Source organism: Cuculus canorus, chromosome 5 (assembly GCF_017976375.1).
Source record: "Cuculus canorus isolate bCucCan1 chromosome 5, bCucCan1.pri, whole genome shotgun sequence".
In the NCBI taxonomy this organism is placed as follows: domain Eukaryota; kingdom Metazoa; phylum Chordata; class Aves; order Cuculiformes; family Cuculidae; genus Cuculus; species Cuculus canorus.
This window is the reverse complement of record NC_071405.1, coordinates 8,700,458-8,714,244: the sequence shown is the minus strand read 5'-3', so window position 1 is coordinate 8,714,244 and position 13,787 is coordinate 8,700,458. Positions and strand designations below refer to the sequence as shown.

Genomic DNA, 13,787 nt, shown 5'->3' with positions numbered 1-13,787 from the left:
GGGGGGTTGGAACTGGGTGATCTTTAAGGTCCCTTCCAACCCAAACTATTCCATGATTCTATGATCTTTACAGGTCATCCAGTCCAAGCTCTCTGCAGTGAGCAGGAACATCTTTAACTCCATCAGGTTGCTCAGAACCCCATTCAACTTGAGTTTGAACGTTTCCAGGGTTGGGGCACCCACCACCTCTCTGGACAACCTGTGCCAGGGTTTCACCACCCTCAGCATGAAAAATTTCTTCCTAATCTATCTAAATTTATCTAATCTGAACTTCTCTTTTAGATTAAAACCACTACCCTTTGTCCTGTAGCTAAAAGCCCTACTAAAATGTTCTTCTCCATCTATCTTCTAAGCCCGCTTTCAGTACTTGGAGCCTTCCCTTCTCCCAGCTGAGCACCCCCGCCCCTCAGCTCCCCTCCATAGAGGTTGGCAAGGGCGCCTCCCTGGCGGCCGCCAGAGGGGCAGCGGGGCCGCGCGGTCCTAGCGCCGCCCGGCCCCCGCTCGGCGAGGAGCGGGGGCAGCTGCACTCCTGCCCCTGCGAAAGCTGCAGTGCTGTGGGAAGAACCTTCCCTGGTGGGAGAGGAAGCATCGGGGGCGCGGTGCAGCCCCCGTGCACCCTCCCGGCTCTGCCTTTAGGGGTCGGGGTTTGTTTGAAGTTGTAAAACTTGCTAGAAACGCGCTTAATGAGCTGCGCGTTCTCCGCCCGGCCACGCAGTTGCCTGTTCTTTGTAATTTATATGAAGAGTTTGTACTCTTTTTAAACCGGCAACGTTCTGTTTTTTTAGGACTTTTTTGGATGGGGGCTCTGAGCAGCCTGACCCAGTGGAAGGTGTCCCTACCCATGGCAGGGGATGGAACTGGATGGACTTTCAGGTCCCTTCCAACACAAACCATTCCGTGATTCTGTGATCCTAGGATTCTGTTATTCTGTTAGTCTGTGATTTTGTGATGCTGTGATTCTATGATTCTGGGATCCTGTTATTCTTTTATTCTATGATTCTCTTATTTTGTTAATAAGTGATTTTGTGATTCGACAATTCTGCAATTAATTTATTCTATTCCTCTATGATCCTGAGATTCTGTTATTCTGTGATTTTGCGATACTGTGATTCTACAATTCTGTAATTCTGCTGTTCTCTGATCCTGTGATTCTACGATTCTGTGATTCTATAGCCTGTGATTCTGTTACTCTCTGATCCGGTGATTCTCCGACTCTCTGATCCCACCATTCCGGGATCCCAGAACCCGAGCGGGCAGCCCCCCCGCGTCGTGGCTGGCAGGCGCTAGGACCGCGCGGCGCCGCCCGCTCCCAGCTGGGCGCTCAGCTGAGCCCGCGGGCGCAGGGGCCGGGCCGGCGCCGCGGATACCCATTGGCTGCGCGGGGCCGCGCGCGCCCGCCCCCTCCGCGCACACCGCCCCGCGCCGCCGCCGCCGCCGCCCCGGCCCCGCCGCGCCGAGCCCGCGCGGCCCCACACCCGGCCCCGCGCCGCCATCTGCCCGCTGCGCTCCCAGGCGGGACGAGAGCCCAGAGCCGCCGCTATGGACAGCCCCGGCGGCGTCACCGACAAGAAGAGGTACCGGCGGCCCCCGAGACCCTCTCCATTCCACTCCCCCCTTCCCTGCTCCCCTTCTCGACCCCCCCTCCCCTTCATGCTCTTCCATCGCCCCCCGGTGCTCCCCGTCCTGACCTCCTCCCCCCATCCCCAGGTTCCCCTTCCCAACCCCCTCCCCGCCCCACTGCAAGGCTCCGATTCCCCCCCTCATCCCTAGGCTTCACCACCCCTCCCCCCCAATGCTCCTCCGTCGCCCCCTCCTACCTCCTCCGGGCTCCCCTTCTCGACCCCCCCCATTCCGAGACTTCAAGACGTACCCCCTCCCCCGGTGCTCCCCTTCTTGACACACGCCCCGCCATGCTCCTCTATCGACCACCCCCCCATCCCTGTGCTCCCCTTCCCGATCCCTCCCCATCCTCGTGATCCTCTATCGCCCCCCCCCCCTCCTCCCGCCATCGCGGGGCTCCCCTTCCTGATCTATGCCCCCATCCCTAGGCTTTATGACTCCTCCATCGCTGTGCTCCTCCATCTCCCCGCCAAGCCCGGGGCTCCCCTTCCCGACTCCCCCCCACTGCTCCCCTATCCCCCCCCACTGCTCCCCTATCCCCCCCCACTGCTCCCCTAGCTTCCCCCCCCGCTCCCCTATCCCCCCCCTCCACTGCTCCCCTATCCCCCCCCTCCACTGCTCCCCTATCCCCCCCCCTCCACTGCTCCCCTATCCCCCCCCCACACTGCTCCCCTATCCCCCCCCACACTGCTCCCCTATCCCCCCCACACTGCTCCCCTATCCCCCCCCTCCACTGCTCCCCTATCCCCCCCCCACTGCTCCCCTATCCCCCCCCTCCACTGCTCCCCTATCCCCCCCCTCCACTGCTCCCCTATCCCCCCCCACACTGCTCCCCTATCCCCCCCACACTGCTCCCCTATCCCCCCCACACTGCTCCCCTATCCCCCCCCACTGCTCCCCTATCCCCCCCCCACTGCTCCCCTATCCCCCCCCACTGCTCCCCTATCCCCCCCACACTGCTCCCCTATCCCCCCCACACTGCTCCCCTATCCCCCCCACACTGCTCCCCTATCCCCCCCCCCCTGCTCCCCTATCCCCCCCCACTGCTCCCCTATCCCTGCTCCCCTATCCCCCCCCACACTGCTCCCCTATCCCCCCCCACACTGCTCCCCTATCCCTCCCCCCCATTCCCTTGTCCACCCGCTCCCCGCTCGCCTATCCTCTCCCCCATTACTCCCCTGTCCCCCCTCGGTTTCCCCCGCTTTGTTCCCTCTCCCCATCCTCCCTCCCCGCGCTCCCCCAGCCCGCGGAGCGCTTCTCTCTTTCATTCCTCCTCCTCCTCCCCGCCGTCCACGTCGCCATTTTGTCGGCGGGGGGAGCGCGGCGGGGCCGCTCGGGGCTTGTCCCGCTGCTCCGGGGCCGCATCGCCGACTGGGGTTTATCCACGGGGGTTTTTTTTGCACCGCGATCTTGCGGGGTTTGGCGGGGAGGGGGGAGATGCGGGGATGGGGGTGCCGCGGGGGGCGCCTGGATCCTGGGGGCTCTTGGAAGGGAGCGAGTGGGAACGGGATTGCGCTTTGTTCCCCCGAGCCCATGGTGTTCGGGACGATTTGCTGTTTGGGAATCGGGGAATGTTAAGGTTAAACAACACACACTCCCCCTTGCCAAAACTGGGGGAAGGTGGCTGGACAATGTGAGTTGAGTATGAATAATTCACCGAGGATTGCTAGCTCCACTTAGGAAGGGGAAATAAAAGCCTTAAAAGCCTTTGTTCCATGGGTGAAGTTGGGGATTTGGGAGTGTTTGGGTGTCCGGATCCCTGCGCTGGTGCGGATTTGTGGGGGGATTAATTGCCCAGGGAAGTTGTCTGCCCCATCCCTGGAGGTGCCCAAGGCCAGGTTGGATGGGGCCTTGGGCAGCTGGGAAGTGTCCCTGCCCATGGCATGGGGTTGGAACTGGATGATCTTTAAGGTCCCTTCCAACCCAAAGTATTCTGTGACTGTGCAGAAGACGCCGTTTGTTTATAGTGGTATCGATACCTTTATTTTTTTTTTTAAGATTAGCTTTATCTGAGAGCTGTCTGAGTGGGTTAAATGTAGTTAAGTGTTTAGGGTGTAAGTTGTGTTTGGAAGGGAAAGCGTCTGGCTTTTTAAAATGGATGGTGAGCTTTGTGTGGGGTGCAGCCAGCACCTCACCTACAGGACATCAGGACAGAGCCATTCCTGTGAAGGTTGGAAGTTGGGAAAGTTGGAAGTTGTTACAGCAGTGCTGGAGCAGGGAAGGGCAGAGGTAGCTTTTGGTCTAATGAAATCCACGCAGTAAGCACCTGAGGTGACACCGGTTCTGTAGCCTTTGGTTTTTCTCCTCAAAGCTAATGGCTATCCAGAAGTCTGGGAGAAAATGTTGCAAGAGAAGGTGTTATTCTGAGCTTTGCTCTGCTGCCCAAATTTAGTGGCACCCTATAAAGGGGTTTTGAGACTTAAGTTATTCGCTATTACTGGGTTTTGCTTTGATTTGACTTATTTTTTCACCCTTGAGCATTTGTTATTTTTTACTTGCTATTCTGTCCCACTTGGGTACTTTTTTTGCAATTTCCTTATCCTGGATGTAATCTGCTTTCTTCAGAATGTAAGAATCAGTATGCAAAGCTTATCCTTCCTTCCTAAAGGCAGGGCTTAAGAAAGAGAATTTGTTGTTTTCTCTTTCCTGTAGACTGAGTTCAAAGTTGGGAATGTTTCTTATAAAACAGTAAGGAATATTCAGGTTACTTCTGTTGTAGGGTACTTTTTAATTGAAAACATAAACCTGTATCTGTTGTGTACTCATCCTGAGGGTTGTGAATGTGCAGTTGAGCAAAGATGGCTAAACAAAAAGGGAAGGATGTGAGCTTACCAGAGAATTTATTGAAAATCTTAAGCATTTCTCAAGAATCTGGTTTGTTTTAGAAGGGTTTAGGTTTGATGGTGTCCATGTTCAGACTACCTTTAATGCAGAAGACCTTCCAATTCTGTTCTTTGATGATAAAGTTTTGGCTGTTTGTCTATGTAGTGCACTTCAGTTTTGACATTTGTTAAGATCCTTTTATTCCTTGTCCCTCTCTGTGCTTTTATTTGGATAGTGTTTAGCTCTTGATAGTTAAAGTGAAGCTTCTTGTTTTGTGCTTAATTACATGCTGTGAGATGCAGAAAATACTCAATTTGACCGAATGTGTATGAATGTCTTACATAAGTGAAATTTAGTCATAAGAGTAACTGAAGTGTGGGTTCATCTACTGGTTTGTTTATACCATTCCTTGATGTAGTCTTGAGCTGCTCATGTACCTACAGGGCTTAAGATTCCATACGAAACAGAGTATCAGCAACATAAGGTATTGAGTTATTTGGGTTTTGGGGTATCTTCAGTACTTGCGTCCTTTCCACTTGCTGCTGGGAAACTCCCTCTGTACTAAAAGAAGTAAGTTTATCTTGGTACACACTGTGGGTAAAACACTGTTGTTGGGAGCTTAGTTCACTTTTTTTGCTCTTGATTTGGTTCAAATTTCAGGCTTTTTTTCAGAAGTATGCTTATTTCTCTCAACATTCTTTTAACAAATGCCAGTGTGCAGATGGTTAGTGGTATGAAAAGTTTTTCCCCAGGTCTGTGTGATGCTTTGCTATTAGCAGAGTAATTCTTGCACCATTTTATGTAAATGAGCCATTTAGGGTTACTAGTTGCTTTGGCAGTGGCTTGCAGCTGATAGATACACTACCAAAATGGATCTTGGACTGTTTTAAGTCCTTACTTGTAGCTTAATATATGTGTATTTAATGGTATGGGTACTAAATAAAAATGAGAAGCAGAAATCCCTTGAAGTGACTTGCAGTGAGTATCTTGCAGAAGAACTTCAGCTTTTCAGTTTCTCAGAGCTGGGACTTGAAACTTAATATCTAGTGTTTAATGAGGTGATTTGAAAGACCAGGGGTTTGCTGCTGGATCTCTGCCACTGAAGTCCAGCTCCAAAATTTGTTTGAGAAGCCTGAGTGCTGTGCTGATCTCTGAGGGTCAGTGGTTACTGCTGGTTTTTCTTAAACCTGTGTGAGGTCGTTGGGATTATACATGCCATTGCTCTTTCTGTTAATTTCTTTCAACGCTGGTGGAACTGAGTCCAAAGGGAATACAAAAACCTTTTGTATACGCTCTAGCTGTACCTCTCTACCTGTTGTAAGAAGAGGAGAAATCTTTCAGTAGATAGTCTCCCTACAGGTACGGGGCAGAGGAGGGCAGAGTGCTTTCTGGCTTACAGAACAGTGTTTTTATTGCTTTCTGGATTTTTCTGGATTGTTTGCCTTGCCACAGGGCTTACCTGGTGGTAGTGCCTTTGTTGTCTGTTCTTTGCCATTTCTTCAAACATGAAACTGGTTTGATTCCTTTAGTAAAGGCGATCAGAGATTACTTTCCAGTGCCCACAGAAACTAGAGGGAACAGCATAGTGCTACTGCCCTTCATCCTTGTTATCAAGGCACTGGAAGTGAAGGAAGGGTAGCTGCGAAGGATTTGCCTACTGCAGATATTTTTCATAATTTTTCACTCTTGGTGCTTTGATTTCCTTTTATCAGTGAGGCTCTTGAGTATTTGGCAGTAAGTTGATGGAAGCAGCGGGAGGGGGTTCTGGTTTTTTGTTTACAGTAATGCTGGTTCTGGCCTTTTAAAACATAATGTCTTCAGTCCGCAGTCAGGGTCTCTTGGTTGGCATACTTGATATATCAACAGCCAGTCTGCACTTAGCAGAGAGGTCTAGTGTAGATGTGATCCAGGTTGTCAGGTGGTCTATAACAGGGTGATGGGATGGTAGGCAGTTTTTATTTCACGTATGTCCAAGCTTTTTTAGCGATTGTGCCTTCTGTTCTAATGCTCTTCCTTTCTGCCATCTCTGGAGGCACATCTGGGACCGTTTTGGGCAGGGGGAAGCAAATGTAGCTGCATAATATTATCAACAAATTCAGTCTGGGAATTAAGTCAACTATTGGTTTAAAGGTGGAGGTGTAAAGTGGATTTTAGTCTTCCTTTTAATTGCCATCCCCATTTTCTCGTGTTTTCTGTCTTCCCAGAAATGTCCATTAAGGGCTTCTTTCGGTTAGGCTAAGATCATGCTGATGTATGTCCTTTGTAAGCCTTGAGAAGCACAGTTGCTTGCTGTGTTTATGCTGCACCAGAAGAGAGGCCAAAGAAGACTATCCTGCTGTCATGTGTAGGCTTCAGTCAGCAATGTAGCAGAATGCATTTACTTGCAGGTTCTTGCTTCCTTCTCTACATGTTGTGAAAAGAACCGTAGACTTTGTTCCTCGCTATCCTTGAACTATAATGCATGGAGCTTATAAGACTGTTAGCAAGACTCTGCTCATGGCAGAGTGGAAGAAAAAGCAGTAGCAAATGTCAGCAGTGTTGCGGCGTAAGCCGAGACCCTTCTGAGGCTCTTAAAAGTGCGTGTGTTTACTTTAGTGTGCTTCTGCCCGAAAGGCTTGAAGACTCTTTCTGAGCCTATGTAACACAATGGATTCTTGAGTGTGTTTCTGGTGGTTGGTAGTAGGATTGCACCAGTTTATGTTAGAAGGCTGGATTTAAAGTAGGCTCATGTTTTGAGATTTTTCAGTATTAAAGGGGACCCTGAGTGACAGATGTCGCTGATTCTTGAGAGTTCATTTTTTTTATACTGCTGAAGAGAATCGGGCAGTATTATCTCAATTTATTCTTAAAGATCTTGGTGTTATAATATGCCAACAGAATAATTCTCATACGATTGTGGAGCGTGCATCGCTAAGTAAACCCATGGGGAAGTTCAGTGGCGGTAGACAAGAGCATCTAGATTTTCCTGATGATAATGCTTTTTCAAGGAGATGCAAATACTGATCCCATTAAAATATGTATTCCTTAAAAACCAAACAGCTTCAAAACAAAAACAAATCTTGAAAGAACCTTAGCAAGAAGGTGCAGTAAGCCATGTCTATCTAGCTGATGTCCAAAAGGAAGGAATGTTCCAGATTACAAGTCATCAGCTCAAATGCTGCTTTTATCTTCACATACACAGTTATACAGGCAGGTGTTTACATGCCTCAGAAAAACCACCTAGGTAATGCATGGGAAGGACTTGGACCTTAATCATCTTTTCATGTTATAACAGCCCTTTCTCTCTTGAATTCAAGAAAGTTTGAGCATTTTGAGTCTCTCTGGTGAAGCCTCCTTTGTATTAGAGCAGGTGGAAGAGCATGCAGGAAAATCTGAGTTTTCCACTGAGAACTGCTCTGAAACGGGAGACACTCGGGGGTTTTATGTTATTGTGATCTACAAAAATGGCCCAGGAGAGAAGGTGAGCCTTTTTTCTTTAGTTAATGTCTGAAAATTCAGGAAAGAATCGGGTTTCCAAATTACCATTGGATATGAAGGCTGTTAAGGTTTTCCTCTACTGAGACTTAAGCTATTTAGCTAAGAATAAAAGTCTCTGTGAAAGTAAAGTTCTGAAATTATTAGAAGCATGAACAAGAAATCAAGTGAATACATGCCAGCATATATATATTTTTTTAAATGCAGTTTATGTAGGTGACGAACACTTCAGGGTTCTTTGATGTGGAGCCATAGCCTCAGTTGATGTAAATGAGCACAGGTTCATTGAAGCTACGCCTGTTCATACCAGCCTGCGGGTTTGGTCCGAGATCTTGGAGTAAAGGCATCGATAAAGGGGAGTTTCATCGTATGCATAATCCGTCATTGCTCTCTGTTGAAACCTGATAATAGTGGGACTTGCACAGAAATGTAGCCTTTTAAAATGCTGAGGTAGTTTACTACCAAGATGTTTGAAATGTCTCTGCTGGCACTGCAGAACTGGTGCTTCAGGAAGACCCATTATCTCTCCTGGTTAGGAGAGACACTGTGCAGCTTCTGTTTAAGTCAGTTTGGTGTGAATGAATGCCTGTTCAGTGTTCTGAGGAAAAATATTACAACAGAACTTGTAACTCACTACATTCAAATAGAACCTGGAAGTTCGAGTGAAGAAGTGAGGAAACAACCAGTGGCACTGAACTGCGCTGTTATTGCGTTTACAGCAGCAGAAGTTTTTTCCAAGTAACTTTATTAAATAACCTTTTCAAATAAATTTTTAATAATCCTGGAGGCATTATCTGGAAAAAATGACCCTTTTGTTTACCAGAATGAGTAGTTCCACAGTCAATCCTAAACCAAAACCCGATTATCGTTACTTTATGATGCTTCTTGCATTTCAAGAAACAAAAGAATTTGAGGCCAGCCCTCTGATTTTCATGACATTATTTCATGCTGTTCACATGTGAGAGAAATAGATGTTTTGCTGTTACGCTAGAAGGAGAGTTACTAGAGGAGAGGGTTCCCTTGTGTTTGCCGCATGCTCACACCCCTTGGAAGAGATGGGAACATGCTCCAAGGAACAGAAGAGTTAAAGTAGTACCCATAAAGTGTAAAACCTGCAGCCTCTACTAGTTAAGCTAAAGGAATGAGAAACCGTTCGTGATTTAGCTGGTGACGGGAGTCTTCAGTGCTCAGTCCTTCAGAAAAGACTTTTGCCTTGTGACTTGTTCAATCTGCTGACATTGGTGCAGGCTTTTTGTTTTAGCTTTTGTTGTAAGTGCTTTTCTTGATTGCTTAGTGGATCCATTTGTTCTTTATTTGTATGGGAAAATAAAATTTTCTCTCTTTTTGTTTTGGCTTTTTTAGTTCTTAAAACCTTTGATCGTGAAATATGCTGTTAGCTGAAAGCAATTGGGGAACGTGAGATGAAGGGACAAGAAGCTGGATGGAAGCAGTGAGGGGAAAATGTCCAGCCTCCAGTCTGGAAAACCTGGATGCAATGACATAAAAATAAATGGTGTATTTTAAAACCATAATTTACACTAGTTACTTTATCAAGAGTTTCCATCTATCTGAAGATAGACGAGTTCATAGCTAAAACATTGGTAACTGAGAGTCTGACATATGTCTTGGGGATATCTTTTGCATCTTCTTTGTGATCCTGGTAGAAGCAAAAGCGCTAGGGCTGAAGGAAGGGGAGTGCTTAGTGGCTAGTTGTGAAGCCCGTGTCCAGGTACCTCTTTTGAATAGCTGTGTTTTTTCTGTAATAATAACCACAATTTAACTCTCTTGTATCTTTCATCTTGAAGGGCAGAGTACAGCTAATTAAAAGAAGAAAATTATTCTAGGAAAAAGACAAATAAACTAGTTGGAAAATAAATAGCATTTTCTTACAAGAAACTACTGTATGCCATACAGTTATTTTAAAATAGTAAATTACTATGCAAAGGTAAAATATCAGTGGGTTACATTGTGTAGCAAGACACAGCAGAATCACTTCACCATGTTCTGAATTAGAAATACTTATTTTGGAAGCTTTTACCTTCTTACTCACACTTTGTAATCGGGGATGTAGTTGGGGTTTCAGGTCAGTTCAAGGCCAAATCCAGGTGACAGATAATTTTGGCAGTGTGGTCCTGTGCTGCGTTCAGAAGTTCCAGGCTCTGCTGCCGGTTCCTACGTGCTGTAATTTACCTGTCTGTAAAATTGATGTTTATACAGACTTCATTGTCTTCAGAGTAAGACTTTGCTTTGCAAGTTAACATGTAGCTCTAGTCTCTCCCCACTGCCTCTCCCCACTGTCATTTGCAAATGGCAATGGGTTCTATTCTTCACTCGGAACACTTGTGCTGCTGTAGCTAATTCAGTCTGAACTGCCTGCTTGCTCCCTTAATTTGTTAGTTTCTTCAGTTAGGGTTTATTTTTGGTGGTGGTCAAGCTATGGTAAATGCCATTATATAACAAAAATAGTTTAAATTCTTTTGTCAGAAGGTGATGTAAAAAGGAATGAATTTGTATAGTTTACATATAGAAGTGTTGTTTCTGTGCTTGGTTATTATGCTAGTCTCTGCAGTTAAACCTCTTAAATCTTTGTAACTGTATGCAAGGAATCTCTGATTTCTTTTCCTGTGTGGAGTTACTGGGCTGTGATGTTCATTAATTCATAATGAGCAAGACTTTCTTTTAGAAAATCACATGCTTGTGATTATGCACAAGATTTGTGTAGGGTTTTTTGTTTGGTTGGTATTTTCCTCATAAGGACTCTGTAAAATAAGGAGAATTTTTAAATAAACTTGACTGTAGTGGTGAAAGCAATAATGTTTCAAGAAAATCGCATCAAAGCAAGAGGAGGCAAAGCTGTAACCAAGAGTTCATTGTGAATTGGTAGCTGAGAGGTTACACTAGGTCTGTAAATCGGCTACAGAAGGAAGGAGCCACCCCTCCTAACCAGTTTGGGAAAGGTACCATTTATGGAGGATTTCCAAATATGTTACAGTTCCCAGAAAGCCTGACTATCCCACTGAAAATTCAGACTTCGCAGTAAGTGTTGGAGAGTGCATGCCTTTCCTGCTACCACTGGGAGGGGTGTTTGGATACCAGAAATGAGTAGCCTTGTAAGCTGGCACAGGAGCTGAAGCTGGTCAGGTGGCCCTTTTCCTCCCCATCCCATTGTCTGGCTTTTCTCATCTTCAAACAGCAGCAAAGGTTGGGGCTCTCTTGCAAGACCAAGTATAGTGGACGCAGTCGCGTCTACCCTTGGCTCACAAGCTGTTCTATCATTTTCCCGCTGAGCGATGCGGAGTCCGTGCTGCTGTATCTCGGCTTTTGTCAGGCCAGACAGGTACGCTGCTGCTGGGTGGGTGGTGAGAGAGGAATGGGGCTTTTGGGGCTGCCTGCAGCTCTGGGTTGTGTTTTGTGCGGGTCCTTCTCATAGTGCCAATCCTACATCTCTGTTGGCCCTGGCTGAAGTTGATCAAGTCAACTTACAAGTATTTTAAAGCGGATGAGCACCTAATTGTTGTATTCTCTGTCTGTTAGGTGGGAGATGAGGTTGTTGGTATTTGGTTTTATTTTACTTGCATCATTAATTCACCATGTATTTGAATAACTGGATTTGGTGGTGTTCTCTTACATTATAATCCCCCCCCCCTTTTTTTATGAAGTCTTTAGGGAAGTTGAGTTATACTGGTTTGGTTTCTCTGTGCTAAGTGCTGGGCTTGCTTGAGACTCCTTTCCATGGAAGAATAATTTATTGTGGTTAGCAGCACTGGACAAAATAAAGTTCCAACAAGCAGTGAAGAAAATGGAATGACTGCATATTCAGCACAGTCAAAAGAGAAGAGCTCTGTTGTAAACAGGCTCTGTGACATCTGCATCTTTTAAGTGAGCTTGTGCCTAGTTGGTATTTGTTGGGCGAGGCGTGCTGTTGTGTGGTCAATGAGAGTGGTTGGCATGGACATGCCCAGGGTCGAGCTCTTCGGCTGCTCCCCATGGATACAGCCAGATGTGTTAACCATGTTGGAGTGTTCTCTTGGGCTACAGCTGCAAACCAGGAGTCGTCTGTCCCATACAGCTGTGCTGGCAGAAGTATCTGTTTTAGGCTAGGTAGGAAAAGACAACAGTTTTATACCAACTGCAGGAACAAATTCAACCTTAAAAGCTAAATATGGGGCCACTTAAATGTTGGCTATCTAAGTTTCAGTACCATCATGATGACATAGAGCTATTAGGGGATTGTTTCATTGCAATAGCCGCATCTTTTTGCGTAATGAAGAAAAAGTGAAGCTGTATTATGGTAGATGCAGTCTTTGTGACTCCACTAGTAAGCCAACTATTTTGAGTACTAGGTTAATGGTCTTGGGAGAGGTTCTATCTAATATGGAAGGATTGTGTATGCAGTCTTGTACTGGCAAATTATAGGAATTAACATCAGAGGTGAAAACTAGTTAAAGTTCAATAATGAAATGGTATCGTATTTGAAGCGTGCTATCCATTTGGATTATATTGTTTCTACATGTCATGCTTCTATACAGCTCTAAGAATAGATAACAATTGCAAAGCCAGTCAATTGTAGGAAACAATTCTAAAGAGAAAAAGTGAATCACTGTCGGAAGATGCTTGTTTATTTTTTAGAACGTGCTCGAAATCTGGATCAAGAAAGGTAAGCCTGGATTAATTAATATATGCAAAATAGCTATTTAAATGAGAATTAAAAACAGCTGTATAAAAATGTGATTAGAGAAACAATAAGTTAGAATGAGAAAAAGACTAGAAAATAGTTAACAGCAGTAAAGCAACATACGGGAGAAACCTCCAACCGATTAGTTGTGTTAATGTAATATTGCAGGTACAGTGTACAGTGTTGTTTGAGACTGGATGATGATGTAAGAAACTGGGAGACAAAGTTGATGTGTTAAATATTTTAAGATCTGTTGACCACTTTTAATATAATTAGTTATTTTTAGTTGAAATTTATCATTTACTGATGCTGTTTTCCAGGGTTCTTTTCATCTTAGTTACAGATGGTAAATAAGGAGGAACAAGCTGGCTTTAAATGTGGCTACTGATTAGTTTTACACTTGAGGAAATGAAAACTGGGCTTTATTTAGAAGATTGAGTGGAGAATCACTGGCAGGGAGGGGTCTTTGGAGTAGTAAGGGGAACAGTGCATTGGTGTGGGAGACGCTCTGGCCTGTAATTGCAGGAATCGCACATTTGAGTACATAAGCCACTTTAACATCTGGAATTGCTGCTGGCTGTTTTGTTCTGAAGGCTGTGGGGCCAATTCTTGCTTGCTGTAAAACTCTGCTTATATTCACCTAGCCATATCTTAAAGCCTTTTTGATTTGAGGCAGTGAGTTGGGACCCTGCGTAATATCCTTCAGCTGAGCTCTCTGTTCAACTGCATGAATCCTGGTGATGAAATATCTTTTTGCTCTGGGTCTCTAGCTCAGCTATCTTTTGGAACTCAGGTGTTTATTCAGCGATTGCATGTGAACATCTTCTAGATAGAAAATGTGCTAGGTATTGGGTGTAAAGCTGTCAGCAGAACACTGCTTTCTGTGAGCTGCAGTGCATAACCTGCTTTGAATTGCTCTCTTCTTCTGTGTTTTGGTGGCAGAAATACAAAATGGAAATGAATGACTAGCAGTGAAATTGTGCAGGAAACATCAGACCTGAAAATGCATGCAATTTCCTGTCTAGCACTGGCATTTCTGATATTCTCATTGCACATATAATCCACTCTTCAGCTGCAATTTTCTTCCGAGACTTTAGGTGGTTTTGTTTCATGCAAGACTGATAGCAGAAGGTTGCAATACAGCTCTTAAGTTTAGGAGTTATTTTAAATGGGGCTCAGTTTTCTGTTGTCTCTA

At 45.8% G+C, this 13,787-nt stretch overlaps 1 protein-coding gene and 1 long non-coding RNA gene across 7 annotated transcripts in view; one reads left to right on the top strand and one right to left on the bottom strand.

Moving 5' to 3' along the window:
• Positions 1-1,414: 1,414 nt before the first annotated feature.
• The window catches only part of HIF1A (hypoxia inducible factor 1 subunit alpha), a 33,245-nt gene continuing 20,872 nt past the window's right edge, over positions 1,415-13,787 (top strand). For 2 of the 6 annotated variants that reach the window (XR_008449965.1, XM_054067147.1), the window contains exon 1: positions 3,177-3,253. Coding sequence is in view for 5 of the 6 variants with exons in the window: in XM_054067147.1 (XP_053923122.1) it covers positions 3,192-3,253 (62 nt within the window). In the remaining variant the exon portion in view is untranslated. Of the gene's footprint in view, positions 1,575-3,176; positions 3,254-7,871; positions 7,904-11,058; positions 11,255-12,512; positions 12,575-13,787 lie in introns of those variants that run through there. The other 4 variants (XM_054067149.1, XM_054067150.1, XM_054067148.1 and 1 more) reach the window with 4 other exon arrangements.
• LOC128852243 (uncharacterized) overlaps positions 11,264-13,787 on the bottom strand; it is a 29,170-nt gene continuing 26,646 nt past the window's right edge. Inside the window, exon 3 of the long non-coding RNA XR_008449966.1 lies at positions 11,264-12,014. This is a non-coding gene — a long non-coding RNA (uncharacterized LOC128852243). The remainder of the gene's footprint in view (positions 12,015-13,787) is intronic.